General features: G+C 40.9%; 4 protein-coding genes across 4 annotated transcripts; 2 read left to right on the plus strand and 2 right to left on the minus strand.

Moving 5' to 3' along the window:
• Window positions 1-388: 388 nt before the first annotated feature.
• Window positions 389-2,782, plus strand: LOC118779706 (E3 ubiquitin-protein ligase RNF182). The gene has a single exon (XM_036531909.1). The coding sequence runs from the start codon at window positions 1,217-1,219 to the stop codon at window positions 1,973-1,975; it is 759 nt and encodes a 252-aa protein (XP_036387802.1). The 5' UTR covers window positions 389-1,216; the 3' UTR covers window positions 1,976-2,782.
• A 5,229-nt stretch (window positions 2,783-8,011) lies between these two features.
• Window positions 8,012-8,951, plus strand: zgc:109913 (regulator of G-protein signaling 9-binding protein). The gene is made up of 2 exons (XM_036530348.1): window positions 8,012-8,213; window positions 8,419-8,951. The coding sequence occupies exons 1-2, from the start codon at window positions 8,012-8,014 to the stop codon at window positions 8,949-8,951; spliced, it is 735 nt and encodes a 244-aa protein (XP_036386241.1).
• Window positions 8,952-9,222: 271 nt separating this feature from the next.
• ube2c (ubiquitin-conjugating enzyme E2C) lies at window positions 9,223-13,855 on the minus strand. Its single transcript, XM_036531961.1, has 7 exons — window positions 13,799-13,855; window positions 13,241-13,352; window positions 11,742-11,769; window positions 11,559-11,645; window positions 9,991-10,195; window positions 9,834-9,893; window positions 9,223-9,297 (listed from the first exon to the last, which is right to left on the minus strand). Exons 2-7 carry the CDS (start codon window positions 13,339-13,341, stop codon window positions 9,260-9,262), a joined length of 519 nt encoding a protein of 172 aa, XP_036387854.1. The 5' UTR covers window positions 13,342-13,352; window positions 13,799-13,855; the 3' UTR covers window positions 9,223-9,259.
• Window positions 13,856-15,175: 1,320 nt separating this feature from the next.
• LOC118779435 (deoxynucleotidyltransferase terminal-interacting protein 1) lies at window positions 15,176-23,704 on the minus strand. The gene is made up of 13 exons (XM_036531553.1): window positions 23,293-23,704; window positions 21,997-22,067; window positions 21,738-21,834; window positions 21,331-21,429; window positions 19,845-19,907; window positions 19,599-19,652; window positions 19,429-19,490; window positions 19,015-19,060; window positions 18,768-18,826; window positions 17,865-17,925; window positions 16,648-16,719; window positions 16,479-16,534; window positions 15,176-16,294 (listed from the first exon to the last, which is right to left on the minus strand). Exons 1-13 carry the CDS (start codon window positions 23,362-23,364, stop codon window positions 16,186-16,188), a joined length of 921 nt encoding a protein of 306 aa, XP_036387446.1. The 5' UTR covers window positions 23,365-23,704; the 3' UTR covers window positions 15,176-16,185.
• Between the last annotated feature and the right edge of the window lie 723 nt (window positions 23,705-24,427).

The following is a 24,427-nucleotide window of genomic DNA, read 5'->3' on the forward strand; positions in this document are numbered from 1 at the left end:
TTTTTTTTGGTCAGAATAGGAGTGAGGACCTTATGCTTTTTCTTAAATCTTGTTTTTACTGCCTGACCTTGTGAAAAAAAAAGTGTCCTGAAGACGTGAAAGAGTGTCGTCAATTTGCAATGCATTTGTTGATCTTAATATTTTGTCCTTCTTGTTCCCGTCACAGAAGAGAGGTCGTGCCAGTGCGTCTGCCTCCTGGTCTCTGCTGTGCTCCTCCTACCCCCTTCAGCTGGAACAGCAGACTGCAACTCATCCAGACAACTGCTGGCTACATCTGGATTCAATCTGTTTTTTTTTTTCCCTGATGTATTTTTTAAGGCACCAAAATAAAATATATGATGACAGAATAATTTTATTTCAATATCTATAGCAATATAACAGTTTTTTTTATCATTATTATTTCCCAGCCATTGTGGACATCTTAACCAGAATGCATTTTTTTTTTAGTTTCGTTTTTTGTTTGACCGAAATTTGAGATCGACTGTGAAAAAAATTCTGCATGAACTTTTTTTTTGGTGCCAACCTTTTGTGGAGGAAGTGTAAGCGGTCAGTGAAGAGGATGCCCAGATATGTGCATTTAAGAGGCTGAACTATAGGTCAAAGTAAGCATGGTGACTGGAAGCTGTGCGTTGGTTGTAGGCTGCAGTAAACAGCCTGCATGCTTAGGCTGGAAGGCACTGGGGTAGGGAGCCTTCTGGCTTGTGGGTGGAGTCGTTATCCTCCCCTCCAGATACCCCAGTTAGTTCTGCAACGATATGGCGAGGAACACGCTTACTAACTACTACTGTGATTTCGGCAGTCTCCATCATTCTTTCAGGGTATTTCAATGAAGACATTTTTAAAAGTAGAAACAAATCTCAAATCAGGGCAAACTTGTTAAATGTGTTGTCTGTGTGCATGGAATTTCTCAAGTGATGTAAATACGTGACGTAAAGTTCGAAGGTGCTTAGGCCATCATTTGAGCCAACTATCAAGACTGTGGTTTGCTTTCTTTGAACTTCAAAGTAAGAAAAAATATTGTCCCGGTTCAAATTTAGGACAGAAATCTGAACATTGAGAACTTTACATGAAGACCATCACACTTTAAGGACTTTAGAAAGTGTGACTCATAGACGATCTACAGGAGAGACCAGTGGCAGGCGTGTTAGTTTGAGCTGTTTATATTTGTGCATTGGCATTTGTGTTCCCAGCTCTTGGGCACCCACCCTCTGTCAGTATGAGTCAAAAGCTGGACTCTGAGACTGAGAGCTCCCAGCCCTTGGTCTACACTATGGAAGAGCTGGAGTGCAAGATTTGCTACAACCGTTATGATGCCCGCACGCGCAAGCCCAAGGTGCTTAGCTGCCTGCATCGTGTCTGTGCCAAATGCCTGAAGAAAATGGTGGAGATGGGCGACTCCTCCCCGAGCATCATCAGCTGCCCCTTCTGCCGCCACGAGACGCACGTGCCGGATGAGGAGATCTGGCTCCTGCAGGACGACAGCAACATCCTCGCCATCCTCACCTACCAGGACCGGGCCAGGAAGAGCGGCTCGGTGACCCCCGGCGAGGTGGTGCTGACGCCCAACAGCCTCAGCGGAGGGGGGTGCGCCGGCGGGGATCAGTCGCACAGCTCGTCGGACTGCCTGGTCATCACCATCATGGAGATGCCCGGGGAGTCCCAGTCCTCCGACACCATGAGCATGCTCAACATGGTGCGGCTCTACCGGCCGCCCAGCCTGGACTCGCTGCCCTGCCACCTGCCCGTTCAGAAGTGCCGAATCTGGACCTCCCGCACCTTCCCCCGTTTCCTCATCGGGGTCCTCTGCCTCATCTACTTCAGCTCCCTGCCACTGGGCATCTACCTGCTGATGATCCAGCAGCTCACCCTGGGCGTGATTCTGGTCAGCCTGGTGCCCTCCACCCTGGTCCTCTGTGTCTTCTACGGCTTCTGCCAGTGCCTGTGCCACGAGATCATGGAGTCCATCGCAACATAATCGCCCGCCCCCCCAAAACGCTCGTGTCTGTCCATGGGCAAGACGAGGTTTGGCCAACACAGACAAACCAAATAACTGAAACCTCCACACACTTCCCCCTGCCCCACCCCATTGCCTGATCCTGTTCCAGGGTCCTTCCAAGTGTACCAGCACCTCCTTGTTAACACTTTGAGTTACACGTTGGGCTAGTGGCAAGGAGCTGGAACAGAAAAAAAGCAGGACAAGTTGTGCTCAGCTGTAGACCCTCAGATTCCTCCTCAGACCCTCAGTGAGTGACCACTGGCACTCCTGCAGCGATCTTTCGGAAGTCCGTACTGAAACAGAGGGGCGTACTCCATTTCCTTTAGTGAGGCTCAGGTTCAAAGTGAAGGTCAAGTCTGAGTGGCAGACACACAAGAAAAAAAAAAACTCAAGGTATGTCAGATTGCTGAAATTTGTGGTCATACATTTCACCAAACGGGCTTCACCTATAACTATGATCACTCAACTGTGTTAATATAGCGAACAACGGAAACTGACATCCTCTCATTCTACTATTGCATACAGTGTTAAATGGGTTGATAGAATTCCTGTCCACTTCACCTGTGAGTGGTTTACTTTGTAAAACCTACACTATGTATATGTGCGGATACATACAACATAGAGTGTTCATATATTTTTTCAAAGTTCCAAGTTGCCATTGTAAGGCATGTCTGTACCCCGGCAGTAACTTTGCGTCGTGAGTCTGTCTTTGTCATTACAAAATGGGAATGGACAAACACCTTAGAACCGCCAAAACTGTTACTAGATATTTCAATAAAGATTCAAAACCCATGGTGTATTCTGGGTTTGTTTTTTCTCTGACCCTCTGTCATTGGTAGTAACCACGGATACAGATCCAGAATCCAAATACTCATAGCCTCTTGAATCACCAGATATGCTGCATTTGAAGAAATGACCTCATTGTGCCACTAGGAATGAGGAAGACACAAAAAACTGGTCCACATCCTGGTTATAAACCAGAACGCCCTGGCGTATATATTCCACTGTCAGCCTTATTATGAATTCAGCAGCAAAAATTTGAATAGAAAAGGACATTACTCATTTGAAATGCTAAGCTGCTGCAATCAAACTGTTCGTTCTTTGTCTATTCAAATTTTCTGAGAACTAGCCACCAGCAGTCACAAAGTCTCTTTTATTTTTGGAGAGGTTCAGAGGCCTATGATGAAATGGTCATACATATTACTCAAATAATGAAACTGGGCTGAAACTGGGCTATTTAATTGACATAAAATTTTTAAGTGAGAGAATGTCTGAACATTATATAACATGTTCTTAATTTACACAGTGATACATATCAGTAATGCCGTTTAAACTACCAGGAATACAGCTGTAATGAGTTTAGTGTGTCCCTCATTTATGGGTCCTTTATGGTTAGTGGACAGGCCCTCACATACAAAATGTAGCATTACCATGGCTTCAAAAGCAAACATCTCATGCCATTATCACATCAGACATTGTAAATGTGGAATATAATAATGTAATAATTACATCACGTGTTTTACACAGCTGGATTTTTTTGTTCTGCTCTGTTGCCTTTGAGGTCCAACAAATAAAATATTTTTTTGCAATGCACTTTGAGATCATATCAGGTGTTTAAAGATAAGCATATACAGTAAATAATATATCAATGACACTCTACCCTGTTTCCAAAATGTGAGAAGCATGTACTATGTACTATTAATATCAAATTACCCAGTCATATACAAGAAAAATTGATTCCCATAAATAAGAAATAATATAAGGAATTAATGATGCATGTTGGTCATGCCGATCAACACATATACATTTGTTAGGGATAACAGCACTCATAGGATTCATACTTAATACATAGAACAAATACAACAAATGAGCCAGTTTCCAGAGAGCTACCTTGAGCGATATTAGCATTTTAATTATTGATTATAATTGATTTGAATCACTTGAAGCGCTGTATAATATAAACTGAGGTAAAACTGAGACACGCAGGACAGGGGATGGAGCAGTGGCCCCAGAAGACAGTGCCACATACAGTCCTGTTCTATTTGTACTCTGCCTGCTTAGCAATGTTTTACAGAGGTTAACAGAGGTGACTGATTTATGGTTTATGACGTACTCCTTGCTGCTCAGGGTTTGTGGGCCTTTTTGTTCACACAGTGTGATTCAAAGCTTTGTCATTATCAGATGTACATGAAAGATCTTCTTCTGGTTTCACATTAAAGCGGCTGCATTTATCCAATGGCGCTGAGATTATCTCACGAGGAGCCTGAATGTGCAAGTCTAGTTCTTAAAACAGGATGAGAAAAGATTTTCAGAATATTTCAACATCCTGTTGCTTTTTGTCTAACGTCACACACAGCGGGTGACTACTCAGGATGAATTACATAATGGATGATGATGCACATGTGAGTTGAAAATAAAAACATCAACCTGGCATTTCTGCCATTTCCTTGAGCAGTTGATCTCATATATAATGTGCAATATTGCATACATGGTAATCCGTAAGTTCAATTTCACTGGAAAATATAGTTTTAGTGAGCTGTGTGACCATCGTACACCTCAAAGGAAATTAATGTTCTGTTTACACATTAAATAACAACAGAGACTTTGGCCTTTATCAGTTAAGGTTTCAAACATATAAACATGAACAAACACAAGCTGGATATTAACTTGGACATGTATAATTAGTTCTGCAGTATTACTTTTTAAAATTTAATTTACAGTAAATATACTTAAGAGAATGGGTTTATGGAACGGCCTGTAGCAGCCCAGAATCCATTAAGGGCTTCTCTATTTCTCTCTGTTGTCACGGTGACCACAGCAATTAGCCCACTCAGTTCCAAGATGTACCCACTTAAAGTGCAAGTGAATTACCATTGTGAATCTTCAAGCTAAAGTGTTTAAAGTAAAAACAATACACCCTACACACCCCATCAGAGACACCAAGTGTGTCACATGGTATAATTAATGGAATTTCAACAGGACACAAAGGACTAGAACAGAATGACCCCCCCCCCCCCCTTCCCCCACCACCAATTCTTACACTCAAACACTTTTGTCTTTTTACACATTCAAATCATACTGCATGTATGCATCCATGGTTACCAAACTAGGACTAGACTAGTGCTGTGGACTCGTGTCAATTAAGGATAACACATTACTGATGCAATGGGCCTGATCAAACTGGCATGAAAACAATCCCGCACACCTTTCCCATTCATGAAAGTTCATTACTTATTGTGATGTGGTATACTCTTTCCCTGCAGGGGGCTCAATGTCGACTTGGCACTTTGGCGCAAAGCAACAAAGGCTGATGAAACACAGCTGACAAATACATTCTCAAACGATACACAGTACCACTTTGGAGCTCATGGCTATTGAGTTGTTTGCCTTGTAGGATCTATTACTGGGCAGACAAAGCGAAAACAACCTGAAGTGGTGAAAAGGAGTCCTGTTTATTTTCCCATTCTACGGTTATTTCCTGCCATTCCCTCTTAACAAGATGTCTCAGGTTTGTTTGTGTACATTCTACATTTTGTCATCTAGAAGATACTATTCTCCAAATCTGTAACAAGGAGATCAATTATTTATAAAGCAAACTGATTTGATCAATTTTAGACGTGAAAAATCTGAAAATAAAAACGATGAGGTATGCAATGACTGGGAGCAACGTTTTTTCCTCATATATGGCTAAAACACACACATCATTAAACTTTACCAAGTCACGTTGTCAAGGCAACATATATTAAGGGGCAATTGATGACTATAAAGCTTCTGTAAGACCCTGTGTATAGTGGCTTGCATTACTCAAGGGTTTTTCTTCACAATAATTTGGTGGACCTGACCCCTGGGCTAACTGTATAGTCCCATTTCAGGTCTTGTAATAGCTGTTTATCAGTTAAACAAAGATCAATAAATTCCCTACCACTCAAAGATGCCTAACACAGTGGATCAGCCCCAACTCTAGTTTCAGGGCTGCCTTGTTTTATTAGATTTAAGCCCCCTGCCTTAAGAAAGAATAATGTTCTTCACATAGGGTGCTTGCTCCTGGTTCACAGTAATATAATTTCAGGCTTGCTTTGATTTATAGATACTGGCCTGCTTATGTCCTTCAAGGAACTTGCTAAGCGTGTCCAACCTGAGCTAGAACCTCATTCTCAGCCATTGTCATATCTTAGTGGGGGATAATAGGACTGTGGTGTCCAATGTGTTCGATGCTCAAAAAGGTGGTGGAATCAATGACACTGCCTGAAATAGTATCAATCATATCTCAAAATAAAAACAAAAAATAAGATAATCTGGTAATGAAATTATTGTTCCCTAATTTCTTTCAGAATCTGCATTGATGCTAGTTGATTTTGATTTTTTATTCCACTGGAGCAGCATTGTGCAAAGATGAATTTTTTTCCCCATCACGTTAGTGGTTAGCGTAGGAGGGTATGTGGTTATTTGATACATGAGTGTTTGAAAAATGACTGAACCCCTGAAAGTTAGTTCAAAGTTACATTGAAATTGACAAACAATTGCCTTTGCTTCAAGGAGGGAGGTGACGATGCATGAGAACTTCCTGATATAAATTATTTCCTGACATAAACACCCACTCTAATATTCAGGAAGGACAGAAGCCATTAACATGTCTGTAACCACAAAGCTGGAATATACACTCCCCATGATTCCTGTTTCATATTTATCGTTTAAAAAACTTTACTCACTGATTTCATTTCAAGTCCATTAAACAACCCAGAATCAGAACAAAATAACTATTCATAATCAGAGATGGAGTTTTTTAACCTACTGCATCTATGGTCATAAGCGTCATTTACACTGGGGACATGTCCCCACCACTTTAAAAAGGTGTGAACACGTCAAACCCGTCATTGTCCCCAGCACTTTTCAAAACAAACATACACCCGTGTCTATGGTATTACTGTGCAAAATATACGCTTGCATGAATATCAATTATCACTGAAAAGGGGCAAAAAAACCCAAACCTGTGTGACAAAAACCTGCAGAGGCTAGTTTCAGGCTGCATTCAGTGACTCTGTGCAATGGATAGTGATTGTTTTTGCAAACTGGATAGGCTAATTTTAGTGCAGTTGCTCAGGAGATGAGGCACTTGGGAACATGCCTGTTGCATCAGCGGTCCTCCCCAGCAATATTCTATGAGCCTTTAACAAGTTATAGTCGTCATAGGGGAATTATACAGCAGGCTTCCACCTACTTCTCAACATTATGGCATCATTTGCTGAAGCCGTTCCTTCAACGATTGAAACTTTGACATCAGTTTTTCTTAAGAAAGCAAAACCCTATAATTATCACTCACATTAAAGAAATGGAGGATCGTGTGCAAAAATGTTGCTCCCAGTCGTAATCTCCCACACACTGAATGCAGACTTGCTTACACTTGAGTGTAGGCTGTCCTGAGCATCAGCTGTTGTGCTTGGGGTAATTGAAACATTGCTGCTCCCAGAAGACCAGCACTCACGCAAGACAGGGTCACTGAAAACAGGGCAGGGCTTGATTGTTTGGAGGTTGATAATGCAGAGGGTTGGGCCTGCAGTGATTCAGCCGATCAGAACAGATTATATCTTTGTGAAGACAGAAGAGATGATTCAGTCAGAAGCCTCAGAGAACCACACTAGATTTCAGAAAACATGAGACCACACAGGATCTTGTAAACAAAGGTAACGATTTCCATTTACAATGATAGTCTGTCAACAGTCTAAAGGATGAAACTGTATTTGTACAAGTGATTGATATAAAATCCTTGTCTATTCAGGTCTGAGCTGGCATTGTTTTAATTCATTCTCATTAAGGTTAAGTTTAATTTACCTTCTACTGTGATGATTCAAGTTTGATCAAAGCCCTAGAAATCATTTACCATCAGGTTTTCTTTGGGATTTTATTTTTTCTATATCATTAAACACACTCAGTGGGTAACTAGGGATCACATCTGTATAAGAAATTTCATCTTGCTTTTTGAGCAACTCTGTCATGTTGCGTTCATTCAGGTTTGTGATGAATCGTTGGCGGAAATCAGTGGGAGAGATCCAGGCCAGGAGACGGCCGGTGGCAGAATGCGAGAGAGCACAGGCGGCCCTCAGCAAGGTGACTGCATGTTATCAGCAGCTGGCCACTTTCATAGGGAGCAGCTCTGACTGCAGCCGCCTTCGAGAGGAGCTGGAGGAGACCAGGGTCCTCGCTCACAGCTTATGCAAAGGTAATATGGCCACTAGCATACTGCAACAGCAGTTCACAGGTTAAATCGCTCATTTCTTGACTCTATTATGTTAAAGTACTAGGTGCAGTGTGGTGGTTCAGCATTGTATTCTAGGTTTCTGCAGTGCTGGAGGGGAGAAAACATGTTCCAGTGAAAGGGAACAAATCACTGCTGACTGACTGCATTTCATCCCTCCATGAACTAGGGCTGCAGAAGAGGCTGATAACCTTGCTGCTGGAGGGAGACCTGAGCCAAGACGAGAGGGAGGAAGCGGAGCGACTGTGGGTGCTCTTCATGTCGGTGCTGGAGATCTTTCAAGAGGACCTGCGCAAAGTCGTCGCCCTGCAAGGCTTCTTCCCACTGAGCCAGCGCCGGGACCGGCGGGCGCTGGTGAACGCAGGCTGCACGGGGGGCGGGTCGGGGGTCGCGGCCCGCGCCGCCTCTGTGCAGCCCCCCTGGATCAGGGCGGAGGAGGAGCAAAGCCCGGACCTGAGGGCGCACATCGCCCAGCTGGAGTGCATGGTGCATGAGATGCTGCAGAAGGTGAACGTGCCGTTCTGGTCAGTGGAGGCCACTCAGGAGGCGTGGGTGGAGGGCTGCGAGGAGGAGGAGAAGGACGACGAAGAGATGGCGGAGGAGATGCTGGAGGTAGAGGTGGTGCCTCCGGGGCAGGAGAGGGTGCACGGGTGCTGCCACAAAGGCTGTCGGCCGGGCTGGGTGCTCTGCTTGCTCAACTGAAAACAGGACAGCTGCAGTTTCCATGCAGACTTCTTCAGAATGAGCATCATTTTACTCCTCCAAAAGTAACACTACAAATATTGGTGCAAGTAAGAAGAATAAAGTCATCTTAAATTCCAACGCGAGCTCAAAGTTCCTTCATTGAACAATTCACATTTTCCAGAAATTTCTTTATTCTCATAAGTTTAATACAAAATAAACAATACTGTACAGACACAAACACACAATGAAAAATTTACATAATTATGTCAACAGAAAGGAAGACACTTAGAACTTAAAACAAGGGAAGTCCATGATGATCTCGCTGATTATTTCTTGTATGTTGCGTGCAAATGGGCTTTGTAGGCTGCAAGTAAAAGAAAATCATGAACAGCTTTTAAGGGTGACATTATACACAAATTTAGTGTTGAATAAGCACCTGTTAGGGTGTACATGTTTAGACATTTTGTTCAGTTTAATCCGTTGGTGTTAAACTTAATTGTCTTTGCATGCAAAACGGTTGAGGTTTGCTTTGGAAAACCAGAACTACAGCAATAGACAATCACCACCCAAATCCCGATTAGGTCATGATGTTAACGTGTCCCGCTCTACACACCATGCTTATATTACACACAAGGTGTCTGACTGGGTTTGTCCTACACAAAACATCTGGGCAAGGGCAGGAAAAGGCAGAAGGCTAAACTGTGGCTGTGGGGGCTCACCCACCCATGGGTAAGCTATGCCCTAAGAGCCAACATTTGACATAAGACAAACCAATATAGAGCTCGTCTTTACAGACTGAAAAGTGTCCACCATTAAATGTGTTTGGTGGTCAAGCCACTACAGTACCACATAATACCAGTATTTTCTAAACTGCTGGTTGATATAACACCATAAACTTACCTTCCTGGTTCTCCCAGAGCTCAGCAGCAGTGGCATTCATAGGGCTCTCATTGTTTGGTTCTGCAGACAAAAATATCACCCCAGTATGAAAAACCTGCCATTTTTTCACAAGAACTTCCCCACATCCTCAAAGACCAGGAAAAAAAAAAACCCTTACCTCCTAGCAAACTCTGGATGGACAACAGTATAGAGCGCACATCATACAAGGCTGACCATTTCTCCTTCAGGATGTCCAGGCAAATGAAACCATTCTCATCCACGTTGGGATGGAAGCAGGAGGTAATGAACTTTACACGGGGTGCCTTGTAGGGGTAACCACTGGGAAACTCTAAGGAGAGCTTGTACCTCAAACCTTCATAAACCTGAGGAGTTATGAAAATCCAAATAAATTAGTTAACAAGCTGCATTGGGAATATTGACTCAGCTCTTGACTGGCACAATACAACTAAGCTTGACACTGATCATTGGTATTTTTGCAGCACATGCAAGTATCAACTGTGGTTACAAGCTTGTTGACAGTTTTACCCATTTAATATGTTGTAGCAAAAGGTGGCCAATGTAAATCCAACGCAGGGAAAAGAAAACCACGTGGTATACGATGTTTTGTCTTTTTTTATTCAACGACAAATGCAGTTTCAATACCGAGTTAAGTATCTAGGCAATTCTGAGTAGTTTAAGCCCTGAAATCAAGCCAGTTGTCAATTTCAATTCAAACACACTGGAATTGCTCGAACCAATGTAACCACTGTTTTTCACTGAATGTGAAAAATGTTTATTCATATAGTAAATGCACTGCATTTTTGATGCAGCTGAGGTTGAATTTCCACTCATCAATTTGAAAATTCCATACACATGCACCCTGTGGTATCAGAAGAAAGGGGCATCACACCAACATGAAGGGTAAACGCATGTGCACTCAAAAGGAGCAATGGAGTTAAAGTAAGTTAAAGTTCCCTTTCTGGATCAGGACATCCTCACACGCCATTTTGAGGAGAAGCGCTATGGGCAAGCTGGCAGCGAAATGGATTTTACTGCCTGCAATGTAAACAGCACAGGCGGATTGCAAAAAGTGTCAATGTGTACTCGCATCAATGAATCAAGGCTGCGGTAAATAAAGTTTAGTAGCTCGCTAGAATGCTCAAATGATATTGAATCTTGCTAGGAAACAGCTAGCCAGCCAACTAGCACATGCTAACAGTCTGCATTCATTGTTTTTGACATACCGAACCTCATATATACTACAAATATAAAAGAAATACATCAGGAGGCAAAAAAAAACCCTATAAAAGTTTATATCTAGCCCTTTTCAAAATTCAAAGCCAGCTTTGCACAATGCAATGCAAAGGGTAAAAAAAAAAAACACAGAGCAGACTTATTGGGGCAGTAAAGTCCCTGGTGTGATTGGTGACCGGGGATTAATCCAGTATACAGATGTCAAAGGGAACTTCCTAGAGGTGCAGCAGGCTCTAGTCTTTTGGAGATGGTGGGCAATAAAGTACATCACCTGCGACGTTATTTACGACTAACAGCTGTGAAACAAATGGCATGCATTTCATTGCAGGTACAAGGTACCCTTTGAAGCAGCCAGACCAGCAAGAATCTAATACTTTGGACAAATGGATCATCAAAACAGGCTACAGGTTTGAGTGACTGACTGATGTGGGCTGCATACTCAGTGAAAATTAACAGCAAGCCAGTTTGGCCAGCTGCTGGCAGGAAACTTACCGTTCCCTGTGCGCCATCTATTGTCCCAATCCACTTAAACAGGTTGTCAGACTCAGGAAAAGCTGAAATTCCCTTATCTCCAGACATCTGTACATTAAAGAGAAATTAATCACCAACAATACATATGGAGAGAAAAAAAAAAAAAAAAATTTAATTCAGATGTGCATCGTGGTCAAAACCTACCATTAGTGTCATCAGCTCCTGCTGAAGTCTACAAAAGGAAAAAGAGGAAAGGGGTTACTAAAGCAGGCACTTTTGATGGATTCTTCTAGGTCTGCAGGACCCCACAACAGCATTAAGCTCTTAGTTTAGTTCAGTAAAGTAGTGATCAACTGTCATATTGCTGTACTTCAAGTGCTCAAGCATGCGTGCAACTGCTGCTAAAGTTTCACGCGAGTTCCAGAATCAGAGTTGAATGACAGATGGCTTTGTGTAATGTCTTGAGGTGTTGAATCGTATGTTGACGACCGTTAAAAGCAACAAAACAGGTTAGTCAACATCAAACTGCAGGCCAATACCTTGGACTCATTTCCTCAATAATACATCCAGTCATCTTATTTCATTACTTCAGTGGAGGCTGTCTTGAAAACGTAAATTTCTTTAAACTATTGGATTATCCATTCCCTTTCTTAACACCTGACCCATATAAATCGAACAGTGCGAGCCACTTTACTTTGGTGCAGTTATAGGTTTGGTTACTAGTTTATGGATGCCACTTTTGGTGGCAGCTCAAAGACAATACACATTTCTCACCAGTGCCCATACCTTCCTTCTGAATTTAAAAAGTAACATTTGCATTAAATTGCCGTTTCATCACTCCCAGGATGTTTGCTACCAACATTAAATGTATAACAATTTACATATTGGACAGTTACCATCGTTTGTCACCTCTAGCTTTGCACAGAGCTCAGCTACGATTACATAAACGCATTAAAAATATTTATCACGTCAGATGTCTGCTCAATTTTTCAGCACTTTCATGGCAGCCATACTGATTTACTGGATCGTGATGTCATCTCTGACAAATTTGGGTTCTAAGAGAAATTAGTTCAGCGTCTGGTTCTGTGTCCAAAAAAAGACCTATATTTAAAATCACAATAGTCAGCTATTGGACACTGAAGTACTTCCTGCTTGCTAGCAGCCATTTTGATTTTCAGTTTTTTTTCTGCTTGAAGTCAGCATTTACTGATGCAGTGTGTCAGTCATAATAAATTGTGCACCACAAAAACCGTGTCGGCCACCTAAAAGGGTACATTTTTGTATGAGCCCGTGTCATATATCAGACTAACACATTCATAAGTTAACAGTCCCCGGTATTAACCACCTTGTACGTTGCGTTTGCACGCCTGAAAGGGGTGCTACGTTAGCTAAAGGGCTGGTTGGCTAACGATCACAGAGGAGCAAGTTTGTTTCAAGAATCAAGATCCTCCATTGAAGACACATTTTAGCAACGTTAATCCTGAGATAGCCAGTTATCCCCTAATGTCCGTATTTGGGATTTGCCTCTGACATTACTGAATTCAATTATCCGCTAGCTAAAGTTGGCGAGGATATTCTGTGAAATCGCTCAGAAATATGACAACTAAAAACGGATGGTTATCTAGGTCATAAGGGTGACTATTAGATCCGTAAGAAAGGACTAAAACTCAAATTTGGGTCACGTCCAGTGTAAGTTACCTCACCTTTTCGAAACCGATCCTCTGGCCGCGCTCCCACCGGTGTCGCTGCCTTTCAAAGCTGCGGTAGATGTGGCTGCCGCAGGATCCATATTCTGGGAGGCCATTGCTCGAATACCTTCCAAACACACAGTTAGGTCCCGCTTAGCTTAAATGTTGTTAGCTAGCTGCAGCTTTAGCAAACGAGCAAGACGGGGCGGTTAACCTATCTGATTAGACAATGGAGACAACGTGAGAAACGTTAAGACATTTCCCTATCCGTCTTTTATCCTACGACCCTATCAACGCCGGTCCTGACGGCCACCCCCCAGTCCAGCTACTGCTACACATCGCAACACCTATCGTTACCTAGCTAGCCGAAAAGATAACGTTAGATTTCGAAATATTTGAAAACATGCTTGTTACCTAGTATTGCTATCTCATGATCGAATTAGCAAATTCATACCAATTTAGCTGACGTACAAAGCAACGTAACTAGGCGCATATTCAGACAATTTAATGCGAACGCTTTCGGTAGGAAGAAAAAACATATACATTAATTGAAATGTTTAAAGATTTAATTACCAGGTAAGTTCCGTCACTAGTGTTCAACACCAGATATAGGTTGGGATGCACTTGCTTGATTTCAATTTTTATCCCGCCCCTCTGTTTAAACTTTTCCTCAAAACGGTTTCTCCGCCCACGTGTGCGAACTGACCAATCGCAGCGGACGATTTGAAAACAAAGTAACGACTTAGCAACGATCCGCTAATGATGCGCCTCGTCGCGAACTTTAATTTGATTGGTCAAGAGAGTAACGGAAATGACCTCATCATAACACAGCGCTTCAGGGTGAGAACAGCTTCTGTCAAATTTATGGAATGAGTTAGGATTACATTTTACTCTGAGCAGATTGCTTTGGAAACTATTAGAACAAGCTCACGTCATATTAAGGACATTTTAAGGTTTTGCTTGAGGATGTAGGCAGATGATTTCCTGCCTGAATAGTGGACATAGCGTGACTTTTCCTGTAACGGCAACCATCAACGCGTTTTTTCACCAGGTACAGGTTTTTGGTAGGCAGCACTGACACACGTCAATGCAGGCAGACCAAACCCCATATCTTCTCTGCAATACATTACACTGATAGTGCCTGTTTTTCTGCTCTAGACATGCCTACATCTCTGTCAATTGCTGAATAACAATATCACCATTCATTTTGATGGTTCTACTTCTGGCAATTCTCTTTCATTAACTGGCAAATGCTTTGCCCATAGAAAAAACGGCCTGTCATGATACAATATTTTTTTTATGAATATACTTACAATGTAACTGACAGATAACATGTAGCTACTGCAAAATCATTTGAGTTGACATGCCACACAAGGTTTTAGGAATGACCCAACCCCTCATTTGTTTAAATTCTTTTCCCTACCTTTAAAGAATTACTTCAGTTTACATGGATCATTCAAGGTGTGCTGTTAAAAACACACACACACACAATTTTAGGTCAATTCTGTGACATGCTAGGAACCCATAGTGCTCAGAAACACCTTGCATACTGGTAAACATTTTGCCCGTGCACACTGAAATCATATACCAACATTAATCAGTCATCTAATAATCTCAATGTAACTGGCTAAATTCAGTTGATGTGTGGGTAAGCATTCTGGTGAAAAATGGGTGGTGTGTCTGTGATATGCAAATGTATCCAAGTTATTTATTGTGTGGGCATCTGAAATTATATGTCTCTGTTTAAATTATATTAGATGGTATAAAAGTAAACGTTTGTAAGGAGTCAGACCTCAGGGTCACTGTGGTTATTTCTGTAGGAAAATCCCAACCATCCCCTCTATTCCAACTCCAACAAAACTGAATAAATATGGACTTTCAATACATAAACAAAAAACAGCTTTAATGTTGAGTTAATACTACTGGTATTCATTGCTACCTTGCTCACAATCTAAATTCACGTGTCATCAGTTCAGCATTTAGCAGTAGAGCTATCTGATTTTCTGCTCTAAAATGCAGCTCCAACAGAAATCCCCTATGAAGATCTAATTGATATTCAAGTTAGCAATAAAAACTAAAAAACTGAAATAGCTGGTTATTGTTTTTAAGACACCAAAATGGCATTTGAGAATACAAATAAAGCAATGTAAAAAATAGCTGACATCACATAATAGTCATTCAACCTCTTGCTCCAATGCAGTACTATTTTCTTTTGCAGTTCCCATATGAAATACTTTGATTTTAACTGAAATTCAAAAAAAAAAAAAAAACCAAAACTATAGGAAAAACTTCAATAAGTGTGTAGGGATAATTGCCAGTAAGAACACAAAAGATTTAAAGACATCTGCAAACATACAAGCCCTGTAAAGATTTACATCTTAAACTACAACAAAAAGACCCCTGCACATAACAGAAGATTTAGTCCACACTGGTGCCAGTAATGACCTGAGATGGGAACAACTATGAGAAGAAAACATTTTTCCCCATTATAAATATGCTTTGGATACTATTCAGATGATATGGAGTTTGTAAAACATTTCAAATTTGTGTTTTGAAATATGGAGCAATGAAACCACCGTAAGAGAACAAAAAAATGCAAGTGCTTATGTACCAGACTTGTCTCTAAACTACAGTGTTAGAGCTGCCTCTTCTTGCATAAACAGATATTTAAATGGGTCTCATGAGTGAGTACAGCTGTCTACCAGAAACAGAACATAAGATCCTCTATGCAAGCCATGTATATTTTGTATAGTAATCTGTACATACAGCTTGTATTACCAGTGGTTGTATCAAATGGCACTGTGTTCAGGTCTTGGCACTGGAAAAAGCATCACAATGCCTGAAGAAAGACTGTGTCCTGGTTGTTTGGCGACAGCAGTAGGGGGCAGCTCTGACTGCGAGTCTCTTAATGCATCGGTTAAATCCTGGCTAAACTCTCTGCTCCTCGCGTCTCTCTCGCCCTAATCTCTCTCGGACCTCTGGGCCTCCATTGCTTTCTGCATCTTCTCGATCATCCACAGAGGAACCGTAAAAGGCTTCAGTTCATCAAGTTTCAGGTCAGGGCAGTCTCTGATGTAAGGAAGAAAAGCAGTATTAGGACAGTCTCACTGACCAGTTTATCTGTTAACTGGCCAGAATTAGAAAATATGAATCTTAATCAGATTGCTGACAGAAAGATAACATTCATACAATCTGTTGGGGATCTACAAAAATCAGTCAAAATGTAACTGAGAATACTTTGAGAGTGCACTACCTGTAGTCGTCACTCTGTGCAAGATCCTGCACATCTTCTTCAATGAGAAGGTAGGCCTAGAAAATATTTCGACTTAGATGATGGTGTGTCATCACTGTCACACACAGATTTAATCCTTGTTGGTACGAGTATTTTAGTTGAAATGAGAAAGCAGGGCCTGGGTCCTCACCATCTTTCCACCTGTAGCCCTCATGTGCTGTCTTTCTGCCAGCCAGTGTTTGTCTTGTGCATCAGCAGCATACTGTAACACACACACACACACACACACACTCATGAGATCATCAGACCGCAAGAGACCACAGCGAGCAAATACCAACTACTACATGTATTCAAAAGTAGAATATACTGTACCTTATGTACCGATATGTGAGAAGTATGAGATAATATATGAGAATATGAGAATCTGAATGTGATTCAGACTCAGAGCTTTCTAAGCGTGGAACCTCACTACATCTCTTTTTTTCATAAGAGTAAGCTGTCTACTGCCTTTATCAGAGCCTGGGAAAGCTTGCAGAATCATTGGTGTCTGTCCAAAATGCTCAACTTCCCATTTCTGTCTGGAAAAATCCTGGAAAAATCACTGACCTTCTGCTAAAACTGTCATTGTCCTTAAAAAAAGATGACATCATCAAAAACAGCATGATTATGCTGCGAGATGTTTTGACAGGCTTTGTGATGCTTACCTTTTTACAACTGATATGGAAAATGAAATTTTTGGTTTTTCAAAATGCGATCATTATTGGTGGCATATTGGTTTGTAAATCTAGCTACTGGTTTACAAACAAGATGGATGTTTGTTCGTTTGTTCAACTGTCTATTGTTTGTTACTGTCTAAATGTAGCACCATGGGTCCCAGAGAAGCATTATTTCAATGCTACAGTATACGTATATATGGATGGGCTGACAATAAAGCCCTCTTGACTTGACAACTGCATTTTTGTCATTAAAAACACCTTTAAAATTGCCTCATGCTCAGGACCACCTTATATTTGTGTAATACATTAAATACATTACCTGCAGCTACCTATAAGTACTGGATGGCCACGAGGATTAGGCTTGCAGGCAATGATAAAGACAGAAACAGGAAGGTTGGCAGCCCTTTAACAAGCTTACAGTGAATATGTTTCCCAAAACACACAATCCCTTCACTCCATGAAAACCTGTTTGTTAAATATTGACTAACAACATCACCACAATCGAAGCCAACAAACTCAACTCAGAGACCTTCCTTACACAGTATTTCAAACACTGAACACTGTTTTAGAAACACTGACAATGTCTGCTACTAACAGCAAAGATAAATAATAAACAGCATCAAAAAAGCTATTTCATGATCAGACAACTTGTACTTTGTGATATATTTTCTGTCTGTGACAGAGGCCTCACCTTGAAGAGGTCAGCATGTTTGATGTAAATCCTTCCTCTGGTGCCACCCATCCCCAGAGCTCTGAAAGCAGAAAGGACATGATACAGGACTGGATGTATGATACGCAGAACAAGGCAAATGAACATACACACACAATGATGAACAAAGAGCCGTGAATGCTGCAGTTGTCACCACGTAAACTTGTCACACATGCTGCTAGCCAACAAAAAAGTAGTATCAGATCAGGGTTTACAGTATTTTCCACCAACACTACTAATCTCAAATATGCAGCCACCATAACCCACTACATTACATTACTGTCATTTCCAGATGCTCTGCCCAAGCAGCAACCCAGCAGGGAACCAAACCATCATCCTTTTGGTTATGAGCCCTGCTCCTTACCACTATGCTACACTGCAACCCAGATTCATAATCCAGATTTATAATCCAGGCTTTATCCACACAACCCAGCACCATGTCTTTGTCAACCATACTGGGTGGTTCTACTGAAGGATGAATACAGAAATGGACCATATTAACCAGGCTTTTGAGCCACATTCAACATGAGTTCAGTCTGTAGAACAAGATAAAAGAGATAAAGGAGATAAAAGAAACATATTCTGGCTATGGAATTTTACAAAGGATAAAGATACCTAATTCTTTGTCTTGCCTGAGTTTGGTGCAACAGTACACATTTTTTGGACTGGCCAACATGACTGGCCCAGGTCATTTTGCCATAGTAACACCTCTGATTTGTATAACATTAAGGCAGATCGGTGGAAATGGCAATTTGCGTATATCAGTACGCATTCTTATCTAGAGTGTTGTTCTCCAGCCCAGCGGTCATTTTTGGTTATCTGTATCTGTATTCTGGCAAACAGGGTAAGAGTCAGGAAAGCTACCTCCACCTCCTCCACACTTACTTGTTTGCCCTCGATCCAAGGACAAATGTGCTCTTCTCACTCAGCCTGGAGGGCTCCCACTGGAGGGGAAATTGATTTGTACGCTAAATTAAATGCAGTCAAATTATGCTCAACTATTCAATTTCAGTGAACGGAAAAAGAGTGTGTGCATAGCATAGCATGACAGCTACTGACACAACATCCTGTCACACTGCATACATGCACAGCTACTTCAAATTTTTCAGGAGAGGGAGGAAAAAATCCTCACCTTGGGTCCCTCTCGCTTTACAGGCTCAGACGTCTTGGGCTTTGCTCTTGAGGAGAGGGGAATCAAGAAGGTCAGTATTCATACCTCACCAGCTAAATAAAAGGGCACTCTCCTTCTACTAAAGCCTACAAAACATTTGGCAAAATAGTCTGAAACACAGAATTTCAGGGAGTTGATGGTGCTAGCATTACTGGCAGATAGACGCGTCCAAAATAGTTTTGGTACTGTAACAAAGTTGTTGCCTGCAACAGACAAGTTAACTAGGAATAAGTCTTTGGTGAGTTGAAGGTGTGACAAAATTGTGAAGAAATGATTGAAAACGAAAGTATTACCCACTGATCTGAACAGTCATATTGTTTATCTAACCAAGGTGCACCTCTGTGTGTGTGTGAACATCTGCTTTCTCATACTCACGGGGTGCCAAAGGAAACCGGTCGATCATAAGCAACGACAGGCCCAGGGGGGCGACCTTTCCGCTGTGAACAACAAAAAAATGTCACTGCAAAGAAACTTTTCACTTTCCTTTTGCCCCTGCATCGGGATCAGTCAAAAGTGGAATCTGGAGGGACGACTGTTTGCCTTACTTTCTTTGGTACAGGACTTCCCCTCTGGCTGGAATCATCATCATGACGCACACGCTATGAAGAAGGCAAAGAGGCACAGTCACTACGGGAGACAGTCACAATACCTAGCAAATATGGGCCAAGCAACACTCGCTCACAAAAACTACAATGGTATCAAGCACAGGTTTTTACTTCGGATATGGAGAGTACGAAGTTAGTGGATTGATGTGCAAGGAATCCACCTCTGGTGTGATTTTCACAACTCACCTTGACTGGGGGGTCAGGACCTGGTCTGGTCACTTTCTCCCCATCAGAGAAGAGCTGTTTTGCCTGTAGAAGCAGGAAGGGTACACGTTAATTTCCCCTGATAGAAATACATGGTTTTGCACTGAAATTCATTCAGAATCAAGAATTAAAGAAGTTTAACAGAGCCTTTACTGAGGGCATACAATGCACTGCTTTTGATAACACAGAAATTGTGAAATGAGTCTGACTCCTGAAAATGAGAAATTTCTGATTGCTTTTGTGAACTTACAATGTAAATTCAGATTCTCAAATTGAAAAATGTGAGTGTTTTATAATTTAGAATGCAAAGGTTTCCATTTTAGTCAGAATTTATACTTTGCGGAGAAAAAAATAAGTAGTGTGTCAAAAGGGAAATGTAGCATAGGAGTTGTGCAGAGGAACAGCAGACCGAAGCTATCTGCTAACCCTACAGGCTAAATACCACTGCTGCAAAATAAGCAGCGCTCACTGACTCAAATGTAGAATCCGGCGTGATAACTAGTGACAGTCACCCCCATACTGAGCTAACAAGCGATCTTAAATACAATTCCCCTAACAGACCCCACCCCACACTAAACCACAAGGTCAAAAACACAGGCCGAACATAAGGCACAATAGACACGATGATACAATATAGAATAACATTCTAGTCCTGCTTTATATCATCAAAGAAACAGTGCACAAGACACCTGAATACAATGCATTGTCTTGGAGCAGTGGAAACGTACAATTTAGCTGAATTTAAAAAATCATACTCCTTTTGAATGTTTATCCTTCAATGTTATACAAACAGGTAATTCCACACATTTTCTCTGTACACACTGGCATATCCAATATCCCCCCCTCACACTGTAATATAGCTAGCTAGCTAGAATAGCAAAAACCTGCCCAGGCACAATGACAATATATGCAAAAATTAAAAAAAAAAAACTGTACACACAAATGTTTGAAATAATATACCACAGTCTGTAAGCATTAAAATGTCAATATAGAGGGAGCTACTCTCACAGACCAATGAGTGAATGAAGCTATGCTAGCAACAGAAATTACTGTATGGAGAAATGACACTGTTTGCACACATATGGAAGTACAGCACACATATGAGAGGACATATTAGAACTGAGCGGAACAACAGGCAATAAAGGAAAGGCAAAGTCAAAGTGCATAATTTATTTATTTACTCCACAGATTGCTGACAGCAATTCACATGTAACTAAAGAGTACTTTTTTTTGGCAATTTCTATGTAGAAACATTTATGTTACTGACAGTTCAAGCACTGTAGACACCATTTTACCTGTATATTTTTGACATATTGTACTAATGTTTTTTTTCCCCCACAGAATTACTACACAAAACAAAAGAGTTGCACCCCTGACATACTAACAGTGTTTTTCACAAGACAGTGCCTCAGCACACAATAGTTATTACAGACTGTTGTGCAAGCCTGAAAAGTCAGAGCCCTCTTACCTGTTCCAGGCAGTTTCGACAGGCCTCTCTGATCAGCTGCTCAGTCTGTACCTCTTCACCAACATTCTCTTTCACATTACTGGCCGCCTTTTCAAAAAACTGCAGCAGAAAAGTCAAAAAGAACCAAATTAAGGAGGTCCACTGTCAGGGAATTGAGGATTTTTTTTTCTTCTTCTTCTAAAGCAGTACTTAAATGCAAAGCTTATTATCCACATCAGGCATTGTCCTGAATTAGAAAATACTCTGTCTCTTACACAGCAAAACTGTTGCCACAACTTCTCTCTAATTACAGATCCAATTCAAACTATAAGTGTAGAGAATACTAGGCTGTATTTTGAAGATGAATTTAAGGTTTGCATAATCTCTGCCATTTAGAGAAAACTGGTAACCTGCAGAGATATTCTTACCTTCATGTATTTCCTAAACACTGCAAGGATGTCCTCATTGAAGCTGGGCTGCAGAACAGTGCGCAAAAGATCCATGGAAATCACAGGGTCAGTGTAGCTAGACAGAATATGAAACGGAAAAAATGAGAAAACCAACTTACTATACACATCAATGTAATGAAGTGATACGATAAATTACTGAATTAACACGAAGAGACTACAGTATTCAGTTCTGGACAAGACAGTAATGGACAGGATAGCTGAGTGGCTTTCAACCTACCTGACAGTCATCTGAGAGCGCCGACCCCGGCGGTGAACCTGTCTGTGTTTTATCATGAGATTCCATGTATTCTGAAATTCCACAGTTCACAGTTAGTCTTACTGACCACCAAACAAAACCATGAATGTGTGTATTTAAGTACCCTGCAGACAAGAATAAATCAAAACAGAGTTATGCTGGAAACGAAGTATATGTTGGAAACATGCTGGAGGCGTCTTCTGTATTCTTTAAACAACACTGCTATGACAGGTAGTTCCAGCTCATGCAATACACTAATTTTGTACTCACATATGGGTCTAATGACTTCCCCTAATGGACTAATGCCATAAGTTCAACATGGCAAGTCCTTAATAAGCAAAACTATTTGAATGTTTGGAAATTAAATGGTTTGGTGGTGCTGGTTTACAAATATTAATTCTTTTCTCGTTTTTAGGTAACATAGCCTTAAATATGCAATGATGAATATCTAGCTAAAATAGTCTGTGTGACTCAGTTTCAATGACACAATCTAGAGGGGTGTTCACAAATACGTATACAAATCAAATGTGGTAAACATGAAAAGTTATCAATGGCAGGACTGTACGAAAACTCTTTTTGATGTGTTTCGAATGCCACTATGCGTAAGCAGTGAAAATGAATCATTTTCTGCAAACCTGATGAACTGAAAATTGCAAATAACATTCACACCATAATCTTATTTACGAGTTAGACAGCCAGTAGTCTACTTACTGTTACGTTACCCTAACAGGTTTTGTGAGAAGCAGATTCGTTGACTTAAGTTTTAGCGACTTGTTGGCTTTTAGGTGGCAATCCTACAATAATTTTATTTTGTAGGTAGCCATCTTAACAATCAGCTGGCTAGCTTTCTGGATTTGGAGCAAATTTAAAGTATGTTAGCTAGCTTGCAGCAATATCTACCAACGTTCAACTTCTTTGTCGTTAGTTATACGGATAGCTGGTTAACGTTAGCAAGTTTTAAACATGCATGTCTTCTGTATCTGACTTGCTAACTAGACTAACAAGCAGAAATTCATTCACAGCACCAACAAAGTTAGCTATCTAGCTAGCAAGCCTCCCAGGCTTCAATAAATTAGGCCAGCTAGGCTAGATACGTTAGTTAGCAGGACTATGATAATCAATATTGGTATAAGCTGACGTTACCTACACTAGTAAATAAAGCAGCCAGTAGGCAATAGTTAAGATAGCTAACAGTGTCGGTTGAGCTAGGTAGCTCGCTAGAACAAATCTCAAACTGGCCGAAAAATGTCGAAGTTAAGTCATTCGAATATTGCTTACCACAGATACTTGCTGTTCTCCAACATCTTGCTGAAGCCAGTCCCTGCGCCCTTCGCTCCGATGAGCACCCATTAATGATGAACTTAACCTAACTGTTCACAAACTTTATGATGATGGAGGATGATGATAGATCGGTATTATAAAAACGTCCGCTTAAAGAAAATTGCACGATATCCCGCAGATGTTTTCCTCAGATCGACTGGTATATGAAACAGCAGAAACCTAGTAGCTAGCTACGAGGACGAGCAAAGATATCTAAAACAATCCACAGGCCCTAGTGCGTCATTTGATTATTATTATATTTATATTGTTATAATTTTTCCTTCCAGTATACAGATCTTTGATGAGCTAACTTATATTACAGCTGCACTGGACACCCGCTTTATGCAAAAAGCGATGATTCACACACTTGCAAAGACCAACCCTCCAACGTTGGCTACTTCCGTAAAATTCATCCAGCCAAACGCACGGCGCTGTTTCTCACATTGTCGCCAGCACTGTTAACATGTACGAGTTACGTATCTAATATATGATCTATATATATATAATACTACATTATATTAAGTGTGATTTCGACAAGTCAGCTAGATTAGTTTGTTATGATAGATATTTAAACTTATGTAGCTGATAAACTATGTCTAACTAACTATACTGTAACTAACTCTAGTTAGCTTGCTAACGTTAGCATGACAAATCAGCAAATAAGATGCTAAATCCTGACGGAAGTTTACAAATTTATGGCTAAGGAAAAGCCATCGATACTAAGGTATCTGTAGTGCTGTTTTAGTAGAATTGGCTACCGTTAGCCAGTAAGCAAGGGCAATGTTTATTCCTAGCTAACAACAGATTGGGTCTAGGTAGACTATTGTACTTTCGTTATCCCCGATTCATGAGTTTTAGCCAGCTAGCTAACGCCGACAAAGCAATGTGTAATTTTATATCTGAAAAAGAAAGTTGTCCATCCATTCACGAATCGCCATTATAAAATCATTTAATGAATTAAATTTATTGTTCTCTGCTTAGCTAAATGGGAACCATTGCTGCCTCATAATGTTCTCATTATTATGTGTATAATTTTTTTTTTATTTCAGTAGCTAGCTAGTGAAATAACATTTCCATTAAATACGTTTTTTTT

This window comes from Megalops cyprinoides, chromosome 6 (assembly GCF_013368585.1).
Source record: "Megalops cyprinoides isolate fMegCyp1 chromosome 6, fMegCyp1.pri, whole genome shotgun sequence".
NCBI lineage: Eukaryota > Metazoa > Chordata > Actinopteri > Elopiformes > Megalopidae > Megalops > Megalops cyprinoides.

What these genes read in the sequence shown, in the direction of transcription:
- LOC118779706 (XM_036531909.1), top strand. Translation starts at nt 1,217, where the DNA reads ATGAGTCAAAAGCTGGACTCTGAGACTGAGAGCTCCCAGCCCTTGGTC.
- zgc:109913 (XM_036530348.1), top strand. Translation starts at nt 8,012, where the DNA reads ATGAATCGTTGGCGGAAATCAGTGGGAGAGATCCAGGCCAGGAGACGG. An exon ending in CGCTCACAGCTTATGCAAAG is followed by an intron (nt 8,214 to 8,418) that starts GTAATATGGCCA and finishes TCCATGAACTAG; the next exon opens with GGCTGCAGAAGAGGCTGATA.
- ube2c (XM_036531961.1), bottom strand. Translation starts at nt 13,341, where the DNA reads ATGGCCTCCCAGAATATGGATCCTGCGGCAGCCACATCTACCGCAGCT. An exon ending in AGAGGATCGGTTTCGAAAAG is followed by an intron (nt 11,770 to 13,240) that starts GTGAGGTAACTT and finishes TTCCTTTTGTAG; the next exon opens with ACTTCAGCAGGAGCTGATGA. An exon ending in CATCCAGAGTTTGCTAGGAG is followed by an intron (nt 9,894 to 9,990) that starts GTAAGGGTTTTT and finishes TTTTGTCTGCAG; the next exon opens with AACCAAACAATGAGAGCCCT.
- LOC118779435 (XM_036531553.1), bottom strand. Translation starts at nt 23,364, where the DNA reads ATGGGTGCTCATCGGAGCGAAGGGCGCAGGGACTGGCTTCAGCAAGAT. An exon ending in TGTTTAGGAAATACATGAAG is followed by an intron (nt 21,430 to 21,737) that starts GTAAGAATATCT and finishes TTTCTGCTGCAG; the next exon opens with TTTTTTGAAAAGGCGGCCAG. An exon ending in GTCGAAACTGCCTGGAACAG is followed by an intron (nt 19,908 to 21,330) that starts GTAAGAGGGCTC and finishes CTGCTTCTACAG; the next exon opens with GCAAAACAGCTCTTCTCTGA.